The 18,215-nt window shown below is 41.8% G+C and overlaps 1 protein-coding gene across 1 annotated transcript in view; it reads right to left on the bottom strand.

The window, feature by feature from the left end:
* Window positions 1-17,220, bottom strand: part of T265_06697 (hypothetical protein) — a gene marked incomplete at both ends in the record, with an annotated part of 36,102 nt that extends 18,882 nt beyond the window's left edge. Inside the window, 4 exons of the mRNA XM_009172031.1 lie at window positions 148-446; window positions 483-770; window positions 819-1,020; window positions 16,137-17,220. Coding sequence (XP_009170295.1) covers window positions 148-446; window positions 483-770; window positions 819-1,020; window positions 16,137-16,815 — 1,468 coding nt within the window. The remainder of the gene's footprint in view (window positions 1-147; window positions 447-482; window positions 771-818; window positions 1,021-16,136) is intronic.
* Window positions 17,221-18,215: the final 995 nt, after the last annotated feature.

An 18,215-nucleotide genomic window follows, 5' to 3' on the forward strand; every position in this document is an offset into this window, starting at 1 on the left:
GTGTTGCCGGCCGCAACCCAATTTCCTGATCAACCGGAAGGCGCAAATATCGAACGTACATCAGCACTAGTGGGGACTCGCCTGTGGTTTGCCTTATGGTACCACGATAAGCTGGCAACACTATTGGCAAGTCCACTTTCCAGTTACCTTTGGCCGCCAGCCACTCCTTGATCGTTCGGTTAGTACGTTCGGTTAGACCATTTGTTTGCGGGTGGTGTGATGCCCCCCTTAGCCGCCTGATACCCAGCTTCTGCAAGCAATTCCTAAACTCTTCGCTCTCGAAACAAGGCCTCCGATCGGTTAGGACAATTTTTGGCACCCCATGATTGGCCACGATGTGATGCATTACCACTCCGCTGATCGTCGTCGCCCGCTGATTCGGCACGGCTGCCGCCTCAATCCACGGCGACAGATATTTTGTCATTATCACGGTGTATTGATTCCCGCTAGTTGTCACCGGAAAGGGGCCCATGTCAACTCACCATAACCCGCCGAATTCTGAGACAGGACTAGGTTGCATGGGACGGGTCGTCCCTGTCGTATTCCCTTTCATCAGTTGGCACCGATTACAGGACGCCAAATAATACATCACCTCACTGCTCCCGGGCCAGTAGGCCCTCTGCCGAAGTAAGTCGTACGTCTTGGTGTACCCTGTATGTGCCATCTTGTGGCATCGGACGATAAGCATCCGTCTCAGGACGTGGGGTATCACGGGTAGTACAACACCCAAATCAGTGGCGTTCCAGGAGACTTTTCCAGCTTCATTCAGCCTTAGCCGATCAAATTGTCTCTGGAACGTTTCCAATTCCTTACCTTACCCTTCGTTCTCAATGCTCCTTCCATGCAATAAGGTGGTCGCAACCTTCCGCAAAGCAGGATCCTGGAGTTGCACAAACCTTCCGGGATCCAGTTCGACGACGAGGCCAATGGCCCCAATCATGATCCTGGAGGCCTCATCTTCAGCCTCTGGTCTTGACAGCCAATTAGTCAAGTGGTTCTCCTTCCCTGGTTCTACTGCGACTAAAACGTGCCTAGTGGTGGCTCGTCCAATTCCCGTGCTAGGTGCACCAGCCCCTCCACACGCAACTTGGCACCAAGCGCGGGCTGAACTCCTCTGATGAATTGGTTGGACAGTAACTCGTGGCGCGACACTCCGTCTAGCCCCAGCAAAGCGCGATCCAACCACTGCTGCAGGCCGGCAAGAACACGGTCGTGTCAGGTCCGGGTGCCATCCTGGCCGTCTTGAACCGCCCCATAGCCTCCTGTCGGTCGAACTCCGCTGCAAGGAATTCCTTCGTGACGGTCCACTCCATCTTCCGACGACCTTTCCTGGCCACATCCAAGGCCGCATTCGCCCGGCATCTGAGGAGAATCTTCAGCGCCGCAAACTTACCCCGTCCGGCAGCCTCCGCAACTTCCTCAAAGTTCTGCAAGGAGGTCCGAAAAATCCCGTCCCAAAAGGGTTGTGACCACGGTATCTTCAAACTTATCCTGATCACGGCACCAAATGAAAGGAAGGTCATCGCTGCGGAGTTATTAATTAGAAAATACCAACTAAACGATTACAGACTATTGGACACGGAAGCAAAATTCTCATATGCTTCGTGTTTAAAAAACTAAAAATATCCATCCTCTCTCTGAACGGGTATTCCTGAACGTTTCTGGGTATTCATTGACTGGTGCTGAAATTCCAGCAAATGCTACGAAGCGACTCCACAAATTCCGCAACAGATCTTCCTTCTCAAGAGACGCAAAGCGAATTTACAAGAAAATGTACTACTCGTATGCCTCTCCATCAGTGGTATCACCGTTATACTGGTAGCTTGTCCTATCAGCATGCTTAACCAAGACCAAACCTTCACGGAATTCTCTGGTTTTCCATTCTCTAGCCTGATTCCGGCCAAACGGTGATAATCACGGAGTTTCGGTTCTAGCTCAACCACTAGTCTGGAACACTTAGTTGGTCAGTGTAGCGAGGTATGTAGTTCACAGTTCCACTCTTTTACACTGTGCTGTTTGCTTCGAGTGGATCAATAACCTGAACTGCTGGAAACTCATCCCAGAATCAGAGGCGTATGCTTCTGCTCTGATCTGCGATGATCATGCAAAGACACCCATGTTTTATGTCGCCAATATCCATACCATACTGTTTTGTGTTTCCGACACAAAATACAGTTCAGATTTTCGCTGACGTCGGCTAGCTATCAAGGCCTTTACCAACCATGGTTTCTGTACCTTCCACTCAGTTAGTCATGCAGAATGGCTTGACTGCTTGGTAATTTGGTATCATGTCGCATTCATACATCAATCTAACAGGGCGAAACGACTGTTTCCGAAAATGCCTACTTGCAGTGTCACCAGCAGGCAGCACTACATGTGGTACAAAATATCTCGTCCTTGAAAACGTGTCTGTAGATTGTGTGAACTAGATGGCAAACAACGAAACGTGTCAAGACAGTAAGAAAATTAGTATTGTTCCTTATTTGGGTCGAAGACTGATCATATGAGCTGAAAAAAGGAACGCAAGATTATGTTTAGGACATAGCCTCGTATCAAGCTACACTTTTCTTCCTCGACTGCTCACAAGGCGTCAAACGTTAGAACACCCATACAGGCAAGTGACAATTTTGTACGCGGGTATTTTTGTCTCCTTTAATTAAGCCACTGAGGTTCACCCCTCCGTAGTTTTACACCATAGGCTTAAAACATATCGCTAAAGTCCATAACTTCATTCTATTGGCCATTTAAACTTTGGTTTCTATTAACTTTTTAATGTACCACTTAAATCCACTATATCATTTAACATTACATGAAACGCAGTAGGTTACCACCTTATTCCGACTGCCGCAAATACTGAGTTACACTTCTTTAAATAAACTGTAACAGCATATGCGAACTGTCGGGAAATAATCACAACAAAAAAACATCGCATGGTCGATTGCAACTTGTTGTAGTTAAGCTAGCCCATTTCCGCATAAGAAGGCCGTAGCATAACGGGTTCTTTATTCATTTATATTGAATGAATTTTCAGAAAATTTGTAATCGATGTATGCCCAACTGGATTTAGTGGTGGAAATCTACGGTGTTCACTGCTACCCGTTGGGGACACACTAAGATTTAAATTTAGGCTAATCCGTAAGTCTGATCAAGAGTGACGCTCACTGTTCATGATTAGAGCAGCGCCCAATTTAGGGTCTGTTGTGGTTTTCTCACTTTCCATAAATTGTGTGCATCCGAACAAATAGTGCTATCCTATAGATCCACAACTTAGGGAAGAGTTGAGAGCGATTGTCGAAATCGTTTACGCACTTCTCAATGCCGAAATCTAACTATCTGTGATACTATGTATAGCCAGGAACAACTATAATAGTTTTTACGATGTGTGTGTGCTATTCTCCAATATCAAGTTACTCTATCATCCGAACGAATCACAAGTTTTGCTCTTGAACAGGATTCAGCAGTAGCTGTATCTGTATCTGTGATCTGTATCCATGATATAGTGTCTCACATACGCCTGGATATTCCAGCTTTCTTCTCACTTACGACCACGTAAAATGAAGCCGATTAAGGGTTATATAAACTTGCATCGCGGGTCAGGGCAGCATTCTAAGTTTTTCGCAAAGTAGACCGTGATGAAAGCAGAAATCACATCGGACAGGTGTAGCCGTATGCACTACAGTTAGCATAAGTATGCGGCATATTCACCAAGGCTGCTTTCTCACAGAACACCCAATATCACTTGAGCAAATCTCAGCCAGAGGGCTTGATTAAACTAGCACTGTGTATTCCATAGAACGTGAGGCGACGGATACACACCTGTCATGGATACGAGGCCTAACAGAGACAACAGGGCAGTAATTAGCGTTAAAATGAAGTGAAAAATGATAAGTATTTGAGCAGTCCACTTAGGTGAATAGAGGGAGTCGTCTGCTATATGCTATATTTTAAAGGAATTCGGCTAAGGTAGTGCCCCAAATAACGTTCAGCCGAAAGGCAAAAAAGGAACGAGGCGATTGGCTAACACATGACTGACATATTTTGCAACGTTTCAGGCAAAAGAACTTGAGCTGTCAAATATAAAAGAATTTCAAAAAGCCTTTATTCAGTTAGTAAACACCAAAGATTTACGGGTAAACACCCCCGCAAAAACTGAAGTCCTCTTTTAACTGCGTACCAGCAGTAAAAAAACCATGAACCTTTTTGTGGAATAGAAGAGGAATGTGAAATTTTGTATCAACTCTACCCTCGCTTCTGTTAGGTAAAAATAATGTGAATTCCAATCATGCGAATAAGTTTATTTTAAACGCGCTACGGCACACATGCCCTCTCAAGAGAGATCCTCATGAAGAACTGAGCACTCTTGAGAAGTAGCTAGTTCAAAGGCAGAATGTCGTGTATAGAAATTGGCAAAATGTGGATCCATCCTGACTACCTACAAGTTGCCCAGTGCTTTTCAAAAGGGAAACAATATAAGGGGAACACCGCAAGGGCTTGGAACATTCAGTCTTCATGTTATACGTTTGAGAAAAGGGTTTATTTTTCTGTGAATCAAGTGACTCACTATCCAAGATATTTGCAATCAGCTATATATATAGTCATGCCTTGAACTGCTGGGAAATAAAAAGCTCATGGAAGAGAAGTTTTGACCCAGAATATTTTTTTCAAATCAACAAGTTTTGGGCACTCAACCTTTTCTAATATTTGTACTCATTAGCACTAACTACTTGTCTGTGGCCTTCTTGGGTTCAATTTCAGTGTCCGGTAATTTCAGTAACTTCTCTGTAACCTAGACTGTCTTATTGTTAATTACAGCACCTCGTGCTTTGGGATTCGCTTTTTTGTATGCTAAGAAGGATAATCCCCAGGTTTTCGCGGAAAATTTCCACATTTTTATGGAGCAGGATAGCATGCCGCCCAAACATTTATTACAAAAAGAACAGATCTAACCTAGATGATGCTGCCTTCTATGGCTTCTTAGTGAAATGCTAGTTAGACGTGATTTGTGACGAAACGTTTCTCGATAAGAAGAATAGACACGGTTGGGAGTTGCTTGATGGCGTCTTGTCAGTGTGTAGCTATAGATTTCTCGAAATTCCGCCAGGATGTAGCTTTCTCCCACAAATAGAATTTTTGAACTTCACAATCCAAAGGATCAAGCTTGGACAAGCTTTTAGGGGAATTTTTGGTACAAAAATAACAAACCGTGAATACGTGAGGCTATGTGAAAGGTCTGCTGAAACTGTCGTTGTGAGATTCGTCAGGATAAAGGGCAGTTTCTGTGGCCATCAAACTGTCATTAGATTCAGCTGTATGAGATACCCAGGATGGCTACTTGGAATTCAGTAGGTTAAACGGAGTGAATTCAGGGATCATATACATATCTTCCCAAGATACAGGCCAAAAAATTACAATCAATTTATTCCTTGAAATTCTAGTAAAGATCTGTCGTTTAGCCAACCGTAAAGATGTATTTAGTAGCAATTATCAAAGTCGTAACTGTTAATCATTGCGCTGTACTCCGCATCGTTCAGTCAACATCCTGATTGACTGGAAGAATCAACGACACAATCAGCAGTTTTCTGCACCTAAATATTGATAAATAAAACGCTAACACCAGTTGACTCATATTCGCACTGTGTAGAAGCATTTGGCAGGGCTTTTAGACTGTCAAAAATGGCTGTTTTATATTTGACATAAGCGTGACAAGGACTAGCCAGCTTAAGAAAAATGTACACTTTCGTACCACTACTTTCCTACTTCCATTTATCTAACTTTGAGCGATCTCATTAAGTATTATTTTTGCAGCTTTCCAAATCCGTTTAGTCTCCATGGAAGCGTTTAAAAAATTTTGGTGAGGAACTTACACTAATGAGCTCAAATTATCAACTGACTACCGGTGAAAAGCGACTGTAAAGTCTGAATAGTCACTGGTTCTTAAAAAGAACCTGATAAATGATAAACTAATGCCATTGACATTTAGTAAATGTTGGCAGTAAATCAAATCCACTGGTTGGGTTCGAACGCAATGGTGAGCCCATACATGCCAAAGGCCAAGTTTCCGATTACTGTGCACGATTGATGACCCCCAATGTACTCGGAAAGATTTTTATGAACGATGAGTTAGATATCAGATAAAACCTATGCTTTTTCTTGGCATTTGCAGAAGTGTTAATCATTATTTATCTTTTATTATTTCAAAAGAGTGATCGTACGACGGACGTATACATGAATGCATGCCTTGGTGATACGCAATTAGCAAGTTGAAGTGTAGATGACTGTTTAGGCAGTCTTATAGACTGTTTCACGGAATCTGTGTAGCTTCCGATAAGACGGTAAATTTAGGGTAAGCAAACGACTTAAAGACAAGATCGAATCAATTTTAACGCGACCAAAGTACGACACGTCGGTGAAATTATACAAGAATGAGGCGCTAGAAGTGACAACCGGGCGAAAGCCTTAGGGTGACATGATTGCTGAAAACAGCCCGGTTTACTTAAGCGTCAGCCAAATAGCATAAAATGGGCAGGTCCGAAAATGTTGCGCCAGGTGTACCGGTTCGTGGGCTCATTTGGAGTTTAGTAATTACACCAAGCTTGGAACATTCAGTGAGTTTGTTCAAAGCGGCCAAAATGAAACCCTTTAGGCAGACAAGTTTCTGTAGTGCAAAGCCCAAACCGCTTTTCATTATCAGAGTTACAGTGACTCGCCACTCCTTGTTAACCTGATGACTTTCGAGTTGGAAACTACTAAAATAGCGATTTGACCATTTTGTCTCGGTACTAGTATGAAAATTGACTATTTTGTTGAGTTGACTCTACATTTCCGAAGTCATCAGTTTCGGACGGACAGCTGTAAACAGATCACAAGGTGAATTGTATCATATTTTGCAATTAAAGGAAACTGGGTCACAGGGTAGGTGGGACTTGGTTGCTTCGTGTTGTCATACCAGCTCGGCAAACAACCAATCAAACATTTAATGCTGAGCAAGCGATAGGCTCGCAGGCAAGCAAACACACAGATAGTTCAAAGAGAAAAGTCTTGTTCAGAGTAAGATGCAGACGTGGATAGGGTCGGCACTGACGAGGCAAGACTGGCCAGATATTCATTGTGGTTCCATAGATTGGGCGGGTAATTCAAAATCCCGGTTGCTCCTTCAAAGCCTAGTGGGTAGTTTTTTTACTAGGACTGAGGCGATAAACTGGAAATGGACTCGATGATTTACCCATCATAAGCAGTTAAACGACAATCTCATTGACTAACTTGCCTCTGCTGACAAAATTCAGTACCCGCGTGTTTTATGATAACACACGTTACCTTAAAGAACTTGGGTTCATTTTATATATATTTATGGATACAAGTGATATCTGTTTACATGAAAATGACAGAAGTATTTACGGAAAATTGATACATACTCAAGGACTTTTGCCATTACTTGGCTAAACGTTATCCATTATAACCAGGTTTGATTTCGTTTCAGAAGTAGTTGAAAAATATCGGGCTTCGTCCCTGAGTTTAGAAAACGCAATCGTGCGAGCGCTATGTGGACGACATTGTTGTGATAATCAAAATCAAGATTGACTTGGAGTTGAATGTGAAAATGCGGGATGGAATAATGCCTAGATATTCAGTCATTAAATAATAAAGGAGGTTTGCTAAACTGCCTGTACCTGCCTTTCATGGCAGGTTATTTTTTAAGTCTCGGGTTCGAAAACAACGGAAGAATTTCAACATAATTGTTTCATTAAGGTCAGGAAATGTTTGGGCGTACACTGAAGAAAGACCTTTGGGCTGCTTTAAGCACACTTGAACTAATTCCTCAAATAGATGCATAGAAACCATAGAACAAAAAGGAAGGGGGATGTTTTTACGATGTCAGCTTTCAGGCATCACTTTTTTCACTGGTAAAGCACACTCTTGCTAGAATATCTGAAGCATTTCATTCACTTCTTTTCATGAAACGCACCAACTACTGTCAGAAATTGATCAGAAATAGTTAGACGCTTTAGATACCTCATCAGTTGTACACCGCTTTCTAGTAATTGCAAAAACCTACAAGTTTGTAAGAATAATAGTTGGTTGTGTACTAGGACCTCAGTGTACACCAAAACCCTTGATCATGAGAGGCTCAAATCTCCTGTCAGACTTAACTGCTCCTTGTCACCTGACTGCAATGCATGCTTGCAACCCAGAGAAGGGACTCGCATTGACTTCGTAGCAAGCTTCACTTGCCGAGGCAAGACAGTTATGATTCATTTGTAAAGCCAGATCCCAATAACGAACATACCCTACTGGGAGTTTTGGCTCTCGTGATGAACGTATTTGCGTAAATATATGCTCGTCTGTCAGCGCATCTATTGTTTACTATAACTGGTAAAAAGAATATCGCTAAGCGAATAACATTAAGTTGGAAATCCGATTGAAAAATCAAGTCGTTGACGTAGAACTTAGCTGAACCGTTCATTGAAAGTGTTCTTTGAATGAACCTGTGTTTCAGTTAGAAATGCATCCCGAACTTTAAGGCCTCAACAATGACAAAAAAAGGTGACAAACCTATTTTGGATAAAATAATTTTGATGGCATACATATAAACCTTATAAACCCATTCCAGCTACTTTTAAGTTTACTTGCGTTTCTCTAATTTTGTAGGTATATTGACTTTATGCACGGGGTACCATGGCTTTGCCAACTATTCCTTATTCATGTTCGCCATAAATTCCAATATTTACACAAACAATTCTCTTCACAGAAATTTAAAAAATTCAGACCAGATGACGAAACCAGTGGGATTTATACGAACCTTAATAGTTTCATTGTAACTATAAACTATTAGACGAGGGAAATTAAATTGGCTTTTCAAAAGAAAAACGGAAAACTTTACGTTCCACATAATGGCTCACAACGTTCACACAGTCTTCCCTAGTACGGCTTCTGTTTGGTTGTTTCACTGGTAAGCGCAGGTTCAATTCTACTAAGTTGAGGAAAAGGAAACTGTGACGATTCGTTTCGTAGAATGTAAGCCACTGCATAAAAATCTGATGCAATCGTCATTGCGTTGCGATTGAGTATTTGAACCAGATCAAAAGCATGGTGCATCATCGAGATTTTTGCCCCAGTCACGCTATGTTGTTTTGTCTCCTAGTGGACTGTTCTGAAAGTGCTAGCTACTGCGCAGTTTATTACGTGTTCAAAACTGCCGTTCCTGAAAAGGAAAAATCAGAAAATGAACGAGCCTTGAATCTATCTTTGTATCGCAAAAGATTTGGGACCTATCAAAACTCATTGCTTTGACAATTTGTTGAACACTCGTTGTCCGTTCTGATGGAGACGGATTTTCTAGGTGCATTCAGTCCGATCTGACTTTACGTATCCCTGGAGGTTATTGTAAGAGCATGGCGAGTCTCAATAAAGAGGCAACATGTAATGCGTTACGTTTGTGGGACATCCGATGTACCTCATAGTTACCACTTGCGAAGGATCCAAGCCTGTATCACGGTAGCCATCAGGACCTTGTCAAATGCAATGTGAATGGTCAGGATTACACGCAAATATCCGAAACTCAAGCAAACTCCATCGGTTCTGCCAAGAGGCGATTCAGTTACTCAATTAGCTTCACACTGAAGCGAGCTGTACGAAATGTAACGCTCATCGGTCTATCGAACACTGTTATATTCACGAAATGAGTCAATCTGTCCAAAGCGAGTAATGAATTGCTCTTCGAAAGCAAAAACCTTCGCTTTTGAATTATTACTGGGCATTGTAATGAATATTTTCACGAAAGCGGATTTAAGATAAGTAATATTAAGGCGGATACATTTTAGGCCCTTAGCTTGTGATGGTCCTCCGCACATACGCTTTAGTGGCGATTCAATCAAAGTTGGCTTTTGGTCCTGTCGTTTTCTTTCGATAATGTAAGATAATTGCAGGGTGAAAAAATACACAGGACATTAGTATCCCTCAGTTTCCAGGACATCTATCGTCCCCAGTTCATAAACGTCTACTGACTTGACGTTTTAGGTCACACTCGAGGTGCATGTCATTCACCTAAGTTGTATGCGCCACCGTGAAAAATATTTTGACTGAAAGTGTTGTATTTCTAAAGCCAATAACGCCCTATTCTGGTTACTTTCATTACCTAGGCTACTGTGATATTGATATAGGCTGATTTTTTAGTATAGTAGTCAGTGAAGAATGCTTTTGCTATGCCATTTATTCACATATGAGCGAACCCTCGCCTTTTTATTGTGAATACGTTCTAGTCGATCGTGAGCTACCTTCACTAAACACCCAAAAAACGTGATAGAGTTCACTTGAATGAACGTTTCCTGTCAGCAATCGGTAGTCCATAAACGGCAATTGTTTAAGAATCCGAAAGGTATGTTTATAGGAGATCTTGAGGCAGTAGCAACAGTGACCGATGGGCTAAAATATGAGGCCGAGATTCCCGTGGGCGTTCATATCTTGATAACTACAAAAGTAAAGTTCAACGGTTCTCCCGTCCACAGGTTGGCGTAAAAACAAAATACTCTACGCCAAAGCATATTTTCGCAATATACACCCTCGCATCTTGACATTATCCGGCTTATAAAGCAAAGCGGTTAACCGAGAAATCGACCCTGCGGATACCGTAGCTTTTCTCCATGTCTTTCTGTCAAATAATCTACTTCCAACCGACCTTCCGACATCACCATCTACTGCTGTATTACTATTTACCTGAGGAAGCTGCGAATAAGAAAGATACAAAACGTGTTCTATGTCTCCAGAAAATTCGCATTATTCCAGTGATGTTCTGTTTAGGGAGGTTCTTTCACTCTTTCTTCAACCCTCAGCTTTTGAATTGTTTACCTCCACGGTTTCTCTTGCTCTTGAAAGTGCTCATTCCAGCTAATTTCAGCGTTCTATCACAACCTAACTAAGAACAAGATGATATTTAGGTAAACAAATTTTAGGTACACTTCATAAAACTGATCTGCGGAGCACATTGTGCTATTTTTCTTCTTATACAGCATCCTCAAATGTCAAAACGGTAGACTATTTTTACACCTGCAGTTAAAAGCTACGTTTCCTTCAACACATATTTAAGTCTTATGTAATGCCTAATCACACGAACTATACAGTCATGTAACTTAAAGTTTCATATGTTCAGAGCTTCTAAAGGGAACCATACTTGAATGATTCAAGGACTTGATTCAAACACCGGATGTTCTCATACATATGGGAGAAACTTCCACCAAAAAGCTGCGTTTTACATTCGTATATCAAAGTTTAATTTTCAACTGTCAACACCAACTTTCAACAAGGTAACACAGCAAAATATTTGGCGCCCTTGAGAAGTCTTCCCATGTGCTTAGGATACCAGACTTCCGAGATTTTCCGTGTCAGAAAAACGTTTATTGAGTTTGTGACCTGTTGTGTTTGTTCACATACGACCATGAAAACATGAAAATTAATGGCATGTGCCGCGAAGGTGCAAATATCCATTCGACCCAACTCAATTCTTTTCCCTTGAGCTAAATTTGTGTGGTGCTCCATCCACGTCCCCAAGCATCGATGAACCAAAGTGGATATATGATCATTATCGAACATAGGTAGTTCAGGGGTGCTGATTAGTTATCTGTGAGTTCGCCGACCTTAGTGGCTATGACTACCCGATGAGCACCAAAACGGGCGAGACCGGTTGTTGTCGGTCGAAGCAGTCTAGCCGACTCATGGGCGGTTTGCAACAGAAGCCATCAACTTAACTAATTCTTTAGACCCTTGAACACTTCAAAGTAACCCAGAGGTTTTGCTTGTTTTTTATTTGTTTGTTTCTTCTGTTTGTTTCTGCGTTTCACATCTTGGTATAGATAACTTCACTCCACTCGCACCATATTCCTGTTCATATGGTGCACACATGTGCACACTTTGCTCGCCTACGTCTGCTCGTTCGGGTTGCATGTATCAGCAAAGCCGTCTCATCCCCTTTCAAAAAACCGATTAAATCGTGTTTGCTGACATTGTGTCGTGCCTTAAAATTAATTAAGTGGTAAACACAAATTTCACGCGCACTCGTTTGTACGACACCTATGATTGAGACTGACTGCGTCAAATTTCATGGTTGTGATGACTAAAAAGGCGGTTGAGTGCTAGTTACCAAAATACTGGCTAGGTAACTACGGATGTAACTTAAAGTCGGTTGAAAGAGAGAATACGCCAAGAATGGTGACATAACTGTTGGAGGGGTTCACGGAAACCAACGGTACTACTAGTCGCTCCTCTTCACATCTGAGAAAACGTTTCCACGTCGAACCGCTGGTCTCTTAATACAGTAGAGTTTGGAATTTTTTAACCTGACAGTCAGAATTGTGCTATACACCAAACAGGGTTGTTGAATTCCACGAGTCAGCTTCATCATTGTCCTTCTTGGGCTGAGGGGCGGATATTTGCCTAGGCCTTTGAGTATGCACATATATATTCCCGATGCTTCAAGAAATAAGGGGGAATATATTTATCATAGTGACGTGTGCAACGAAGACACCACTGAGATTTAGGTGATGTTTCCTTAGGTCCGAAAACGTGAGTGAACTAAAGCACAAAGCGTGTGAATGAAAATTCCTCGATCATTAACGTAAGACTAAAAATAAAGTCTAATCACGAACACAACCAAAAACTATTCCGAGGCAGGCGCTTCTTAGGTCTGTTAACTGATTTAAGCTCTTTATACAGGAAATGCACTGGTTTACTGAAATCTATGTGATATATTCAGAAAGACAGGTGTTACTGTGCTCCACATTGTTGCATGGAAAGACTTCTTGAAACAACAAGGTGGGGAATCTGCTTTGATGACAGTCATCGGTGTTAGTTTCAAGGGAGAATGGAACACGTCGCAAGAGGAAACCACGATTAATGCCCCGAAAGTGATAAGAATTATAGAATGGAAGTTAATCAGAACATGAACTTCTTTATTCTGCATTATACAAAGCACCGTTTCCCAAATAGTTAAGAATGAGAAGAACGAAGGGTAGCCTGGTTTGATTTTGATGATGTTGAAGTGATACTTACGTTATTTGACGTGAAATGAATTAAAGACCCACGCTGTTTGCCAAACGAGCTGGTTCATAAAGTAGATCCTGTAGTGAAAACCTCTCTGCATGCTATCTCAAGAGATGGATACACACAGAGAATGGGAATGCTTCCCCGTAGTTTGGGTCAAGAAATCAACGGGTATCCATTTAAGGCTGCCGGTCCTACAGCCAAGCTCTAAATTTAAAGTGAGGGCTTAAGAAAAAACCACAAATAGCATACAGAGTCAGGTTCTCAGTTTGATGAAGTGCTGTTCTTGTGCAAACGAGAATAAAACCCAGTTTAAATTTACCTTCAGTTTTGGAAGCTTTCGTGTCTCGCTTGTATTGTTTGCCCCTGGTGGACCTGAGTAAGTGTCCCAAAAGTCATACCCATTTTTCCTTTAAACTCTGTGCTTAACAGACGCTGTTATTCTCCTTTCTGGCGAACATAAATTCCTGAATTGAACCAGGAGACAAGTAGATATTTTACATCAAGAATGTTCCGGTACTTGAGCTGGATATTTTGTCTCCATGCTGAAACGCATAACTTATGACCAGCCAAGCGCCTTTAGGATCCTGAAGTTTTATTTTGTGGTTGAAGCAATTGGATTGGACACCTTAGTGACCCATCGTCCTAAATAGTTTTGAAACCCAACACGAATAGCATTTCCCTTCTTTTTGTGCACAATTGTAGTAAAAGGCTTTGTTATAAAGTATCCAAGTAATCTGGTAGGGACACGATTACAGGAGTACTGAGTGCATTAAGAACGATGGTGACTAGAAGAACTGTAAAACGGATATTTGAAAGATTGCCACTGGAGGCAAAAATCTGTGAACTTTAAACATAGGACACTAACGAGTGAATATAACAATAAATTTTCAAATTTTGAGGACTACTTCTTGTCTGCTTGTTTGCTGGTTTCACTCAACTTTCTCAAATGATATACATCTTATTGCGTTCCGCGGTTACCACATTCACAAACCAACTTTCAAATTGTCAAGACCAAGAATTTAACCAGGCTTGATGCATAGAGGAAGATAAGGCCTAGGGTCCCCTGAACTCAGTACACACTAATACTAAATTATGCCATAACACCGCACAACCAGTCAATCCACTCAGCGCTTAAAACTCTCCAGGAATGTTGACTGAAGAAGCTAACCCATTTTTGCCGCTTCTTTTCTAGATTATGTGCTGTCCACATAGAAGAGGCGTATTTATTAGGTTGCTAATGTAGCAATAACAAAACGGCGTGTAATTTAAATGATACGTCTAAGGATTACTGCCAATCGATGCTCAATAGTCACCAGCTGCGCCCTACTGTACTGGTAAAGTTTGCCTCCGAATTCATTTTTAGTGGTGCATCCGGCGAATGTTCACTTTTTCTCGTCAAAGCCGCTACTGTCTCCCATAGCAACCAGATACAGTTCAATAGTTCAGATGGCACTTTAATCGAGGAGGCCTCCATACAGAGCGGTCACCATAAACAGTCAAAAGCCAGATTGTATGAGTGGACAAAAATGTGAAGGTATTTTAAAGGTATTTCATCGTATAAGTGAATTTGATCTATAATAGAAAGCAAATGAAGGCTAATGAAAGCTGATTTCCACATCTCCCTTTTAAGACTGACCAAGTAGTGGTGCAGCCAGTTTGCATCTAGACTGCGATGGGATAAACTTCCTTCCAATGCACACGAATACCAGCCATTAAGGGAATAAGTGTTTAGGAAGTTTAGAAGCATTTGACAACATATCAGCACAAGTTATACCCAACACTGGACATATCTCAGCCATTTTTGGTGTTGGAGGCATGCCTGAAGAAGACAGCGAACCACGGGGTTGGCTGACGTTTATATTCTGCACAGAAAATCTGCTGAATAAAAGATATACACCATACTCCGTCAGGATCTTAAGGTGAATGTAAATAGCGCGACCAAATAGGTCTGTGACATCCTTTTGTACCTTATGACTGTCCTAGACCAGAAAAACACTTTGGTGTTGCATCTCATCTGCCGAAATGGTGTTGGTGCAAACGGATAAAGTACAACAGGGTTTTTGGCTGCCGTGCTTCTTCAAGAAGGAGTCAATACCCAAAATATTCGGCTATCAAAAAGACCAATTCACGTTTCTCAGGGACATGCAAATTGTATGGTTTGGAGGATATCAGTGCGCGAAATGCTAAGTCTTTCTGAGCGGAAGACCAATGAAAATTAATAGCATAGCCTGGGAAACCCTTCTTTTTGTTAATTTTGGTGTGTAACTGCCAGGATGTGAAGGGTAATAAAGTTAAATATAGTAGGGACTTTGCAAAAATTGTCAACTCCTTTGGCACATCTTCCATCCATCACCGCGAGAACAGTACGTATCTCCAATCTATTGTGACCATTATATAACAGAAATATTTGATCGTCATGAGCATTTTACATTGCATGTCATGTACACTTTCACGCAACACCGCAAAAAGAACTCGATAGATACTAGTTAAATGTTACCAGAATAAAAACTCATCTTCAGTTATACACTGAAACAATGTCCCGTTAGATATCCATAAAAGCAAAATTACGCTGATAATGCATTTTCGATGTAGAACAAAGCTAAAACAGTACGTTCAAACCCACGTAGATGGTTTGAGGGAAAGGGTCTGTTTCACTGGATGTAATGCAATAGGTGTGATTAAACACGGAAATGAAAATGTATTGAATTTTTCCCGGTAAACGTTTCTATGCCAGTTTTTCCTATGGATGCATATTACATGAGTTATTACTTTGCCTGAAGTGAACTGGCTCGAAACTACTTGGTGGAGTTAGTATGGGAGCCGCAAATCAAGGTTGATTTTAGGCCACCGAAGTTTTCGAGCATTAATATTATGCATGAAATTGAAGATCCCGAAAGATCTGAATTTCGGAAATGCTCATTTTTCCTCTTGACAGTAACTTTGGGAATTGACGATGTGTTTTCACAGGTTTAACAGTTTAATATTCATAAATACTACTCCAATGGTCAACGAAATAATCAGCTTCCATAATAATAATGCGATCATCAATGCAGTGGAGATTTTTGAACATGTGAAACTTCTTTCTCATCAATTATGTTACTTACCTAATATGTATGATGCGGCTCCCCCGTTAATTCGAATGTCCCGAACAGGAATGCCACAAGCCTTGAGGTTTTCCTCAACTGCTTGAAACAGATCGCTCAAGCGTAACCAGATAGTGGGACAACCTGGTTGGCGACTGTGAACCGGGATGCTATCTGTCAGGAGGGTGTGTAGTCCCTTGACCTGTTCAAATGACATGATATGGAATCGGTTGTCACTTTGCTTTTCACCAAAATCACCATGGCCGGGATCGTCGCGTGTCGCTGCTACGCACATTCCACACCGGGGAGAAAACTGGGCCGATTCAGCCACGTTAAATTTTCCAGGTCTGTTTGAAAAATCATGATCCGGATAAAATTTCAAGGTCCCAGTGGTTTCAAACTGATGGTTTTTTTGTGTGTACTGGGAGGCATTGAGGCCATCTGAGGACACGCTATCCTCAGAGTCACTGTCACCAAGGACAGGGGAATGAGGAGACAGATTCAGTGTTCGAGCAATTCCGGAGTCCTCGGAAGTGCATGTGCTTGAAGATGCAGATTTGTTAAATTGTGTACAAAAGAACTCATCCGGTAGCCGCATGCTGATTTCTGGTAAGTATACGTACCTGCTTTCCGGTTTGTGCATCTTTGAGTGAATCCAGCAGGACTCTGAACCACCAATGAAGCGACGGAAAGAGGCCATTGCGGTGTGCACAAGGAACTATTCGATACAAGAGGTATTTGTGGCAGTGAAGGTTAGTAGGTTCGGAAATGTGTGCGCCCAATATGACGCCTGCTACAGGGGGCGAAGGTCAGAAACCACGAGCGTGTCACCGTCCAAGTTGAACTCTACTATGCATTCGAAACACAGCGGCAACACTGACGGTGAAGTTTTAACGATTAATGAGCCAAGGTCAAACAATATCACCAATTCGAGGCTGTACGCGCATTTGACGACGATTTAATGTCAGTATGTGTGCCTGCAACTATGCTTCTCTGTCTACATGTGCATGTGTGTGCAGGTGCGCATGTGATGTTCATTTGTGCACGATCTACACAAGGTATTAAATAAGTACAGTTTATATCGCATCAAATCAATTGAGGCTTCGACTCCTTGTATTGCCTTATTTTGTACAAGTTCCCTATTGGATCTTTCGTCTGATTATATGTGTGTGCGTGTGTGCACGTCAATCCCAAAGCGTCAGATTTGATGGTAAGTGAACCGTTCTAAGGACTCTGAGCTTGTGGTGGCCGTGCTCATGCCCATCAACCATACGGGCAGACAGCAACGAGTGAATCAATGCATTCTCTCTTAATGCATTTTAGCCAATCCCCTACATGCGCACTTGCTTGCAGATATGTCGATGGCGTGAGAGCAGTGTGAATCTAGACACATACGTTCATCCAACCAATAAGCGGTCAGCTCAAACGACGCATAGAATTGAGGTTACTGCTGTCACTGTTCAGGCTTCTGCGTAGGACTAAAACCGATCGAACATCCTTCGGTCAGTTCCCATTCACTCGACGGTTTGCTCCCCGAATAGGGTCGTCAGCTGCGCATCTGAGAAGCATTAGAAAGGAGAAAATGTGATACCTTATTGAGCAAACAGTCTGAGTATTCATGTGGACATGACTGGCTGACATCTAATTGGAGAGTACCATAAGTAGGTTGTAGATGAGAGGTTGATATATATGATGGACTTCCCTAAATACCACGGTTAACATTAAAGAGGTAGCCTCATTTAACGCCAAACAAACAAATGCTTGTAATTCATTTATCACTATTATGCTTCCGTTTGAAAGTTTCTAGAGGCGTGACAGGAGAAATTGCTTCCAGACTGGCTCATATCACGCTGACAGCCGAAGGTTGAGTATTACACTGGGACCGTTGGATTTATGTGAGTATCGTCATGTAAATATTCGCGTGAGGCTGGAAAAATATACATTCTAATTATTGTGTCAATTCACATTTATTGTGATGAATAAAATCAGACGAATCTTCAAAAAGGTCAGAGATCGAGATTTCCCTGAAATTTTTAAAGCATTGGAAATTAAACTTCTCCAATGCATCAAATTCGCAAGAGCAAAACTGAAGAATTACTG

Source organism: Opisthorchis viverrini (assembly GCF_000715545.1).
Source record: "Opisthorchis viverrini unplaced genomic scaffold opera_v5_143, whole genome shotgun sequence".
Lineage (NCBI taxonomy): Eukaryota > Metazoa > Platyhelminthes > Trematoda > Opisthorchiida > Opisthorchiidae > Opisthorchis > Opisthorchis viverrini.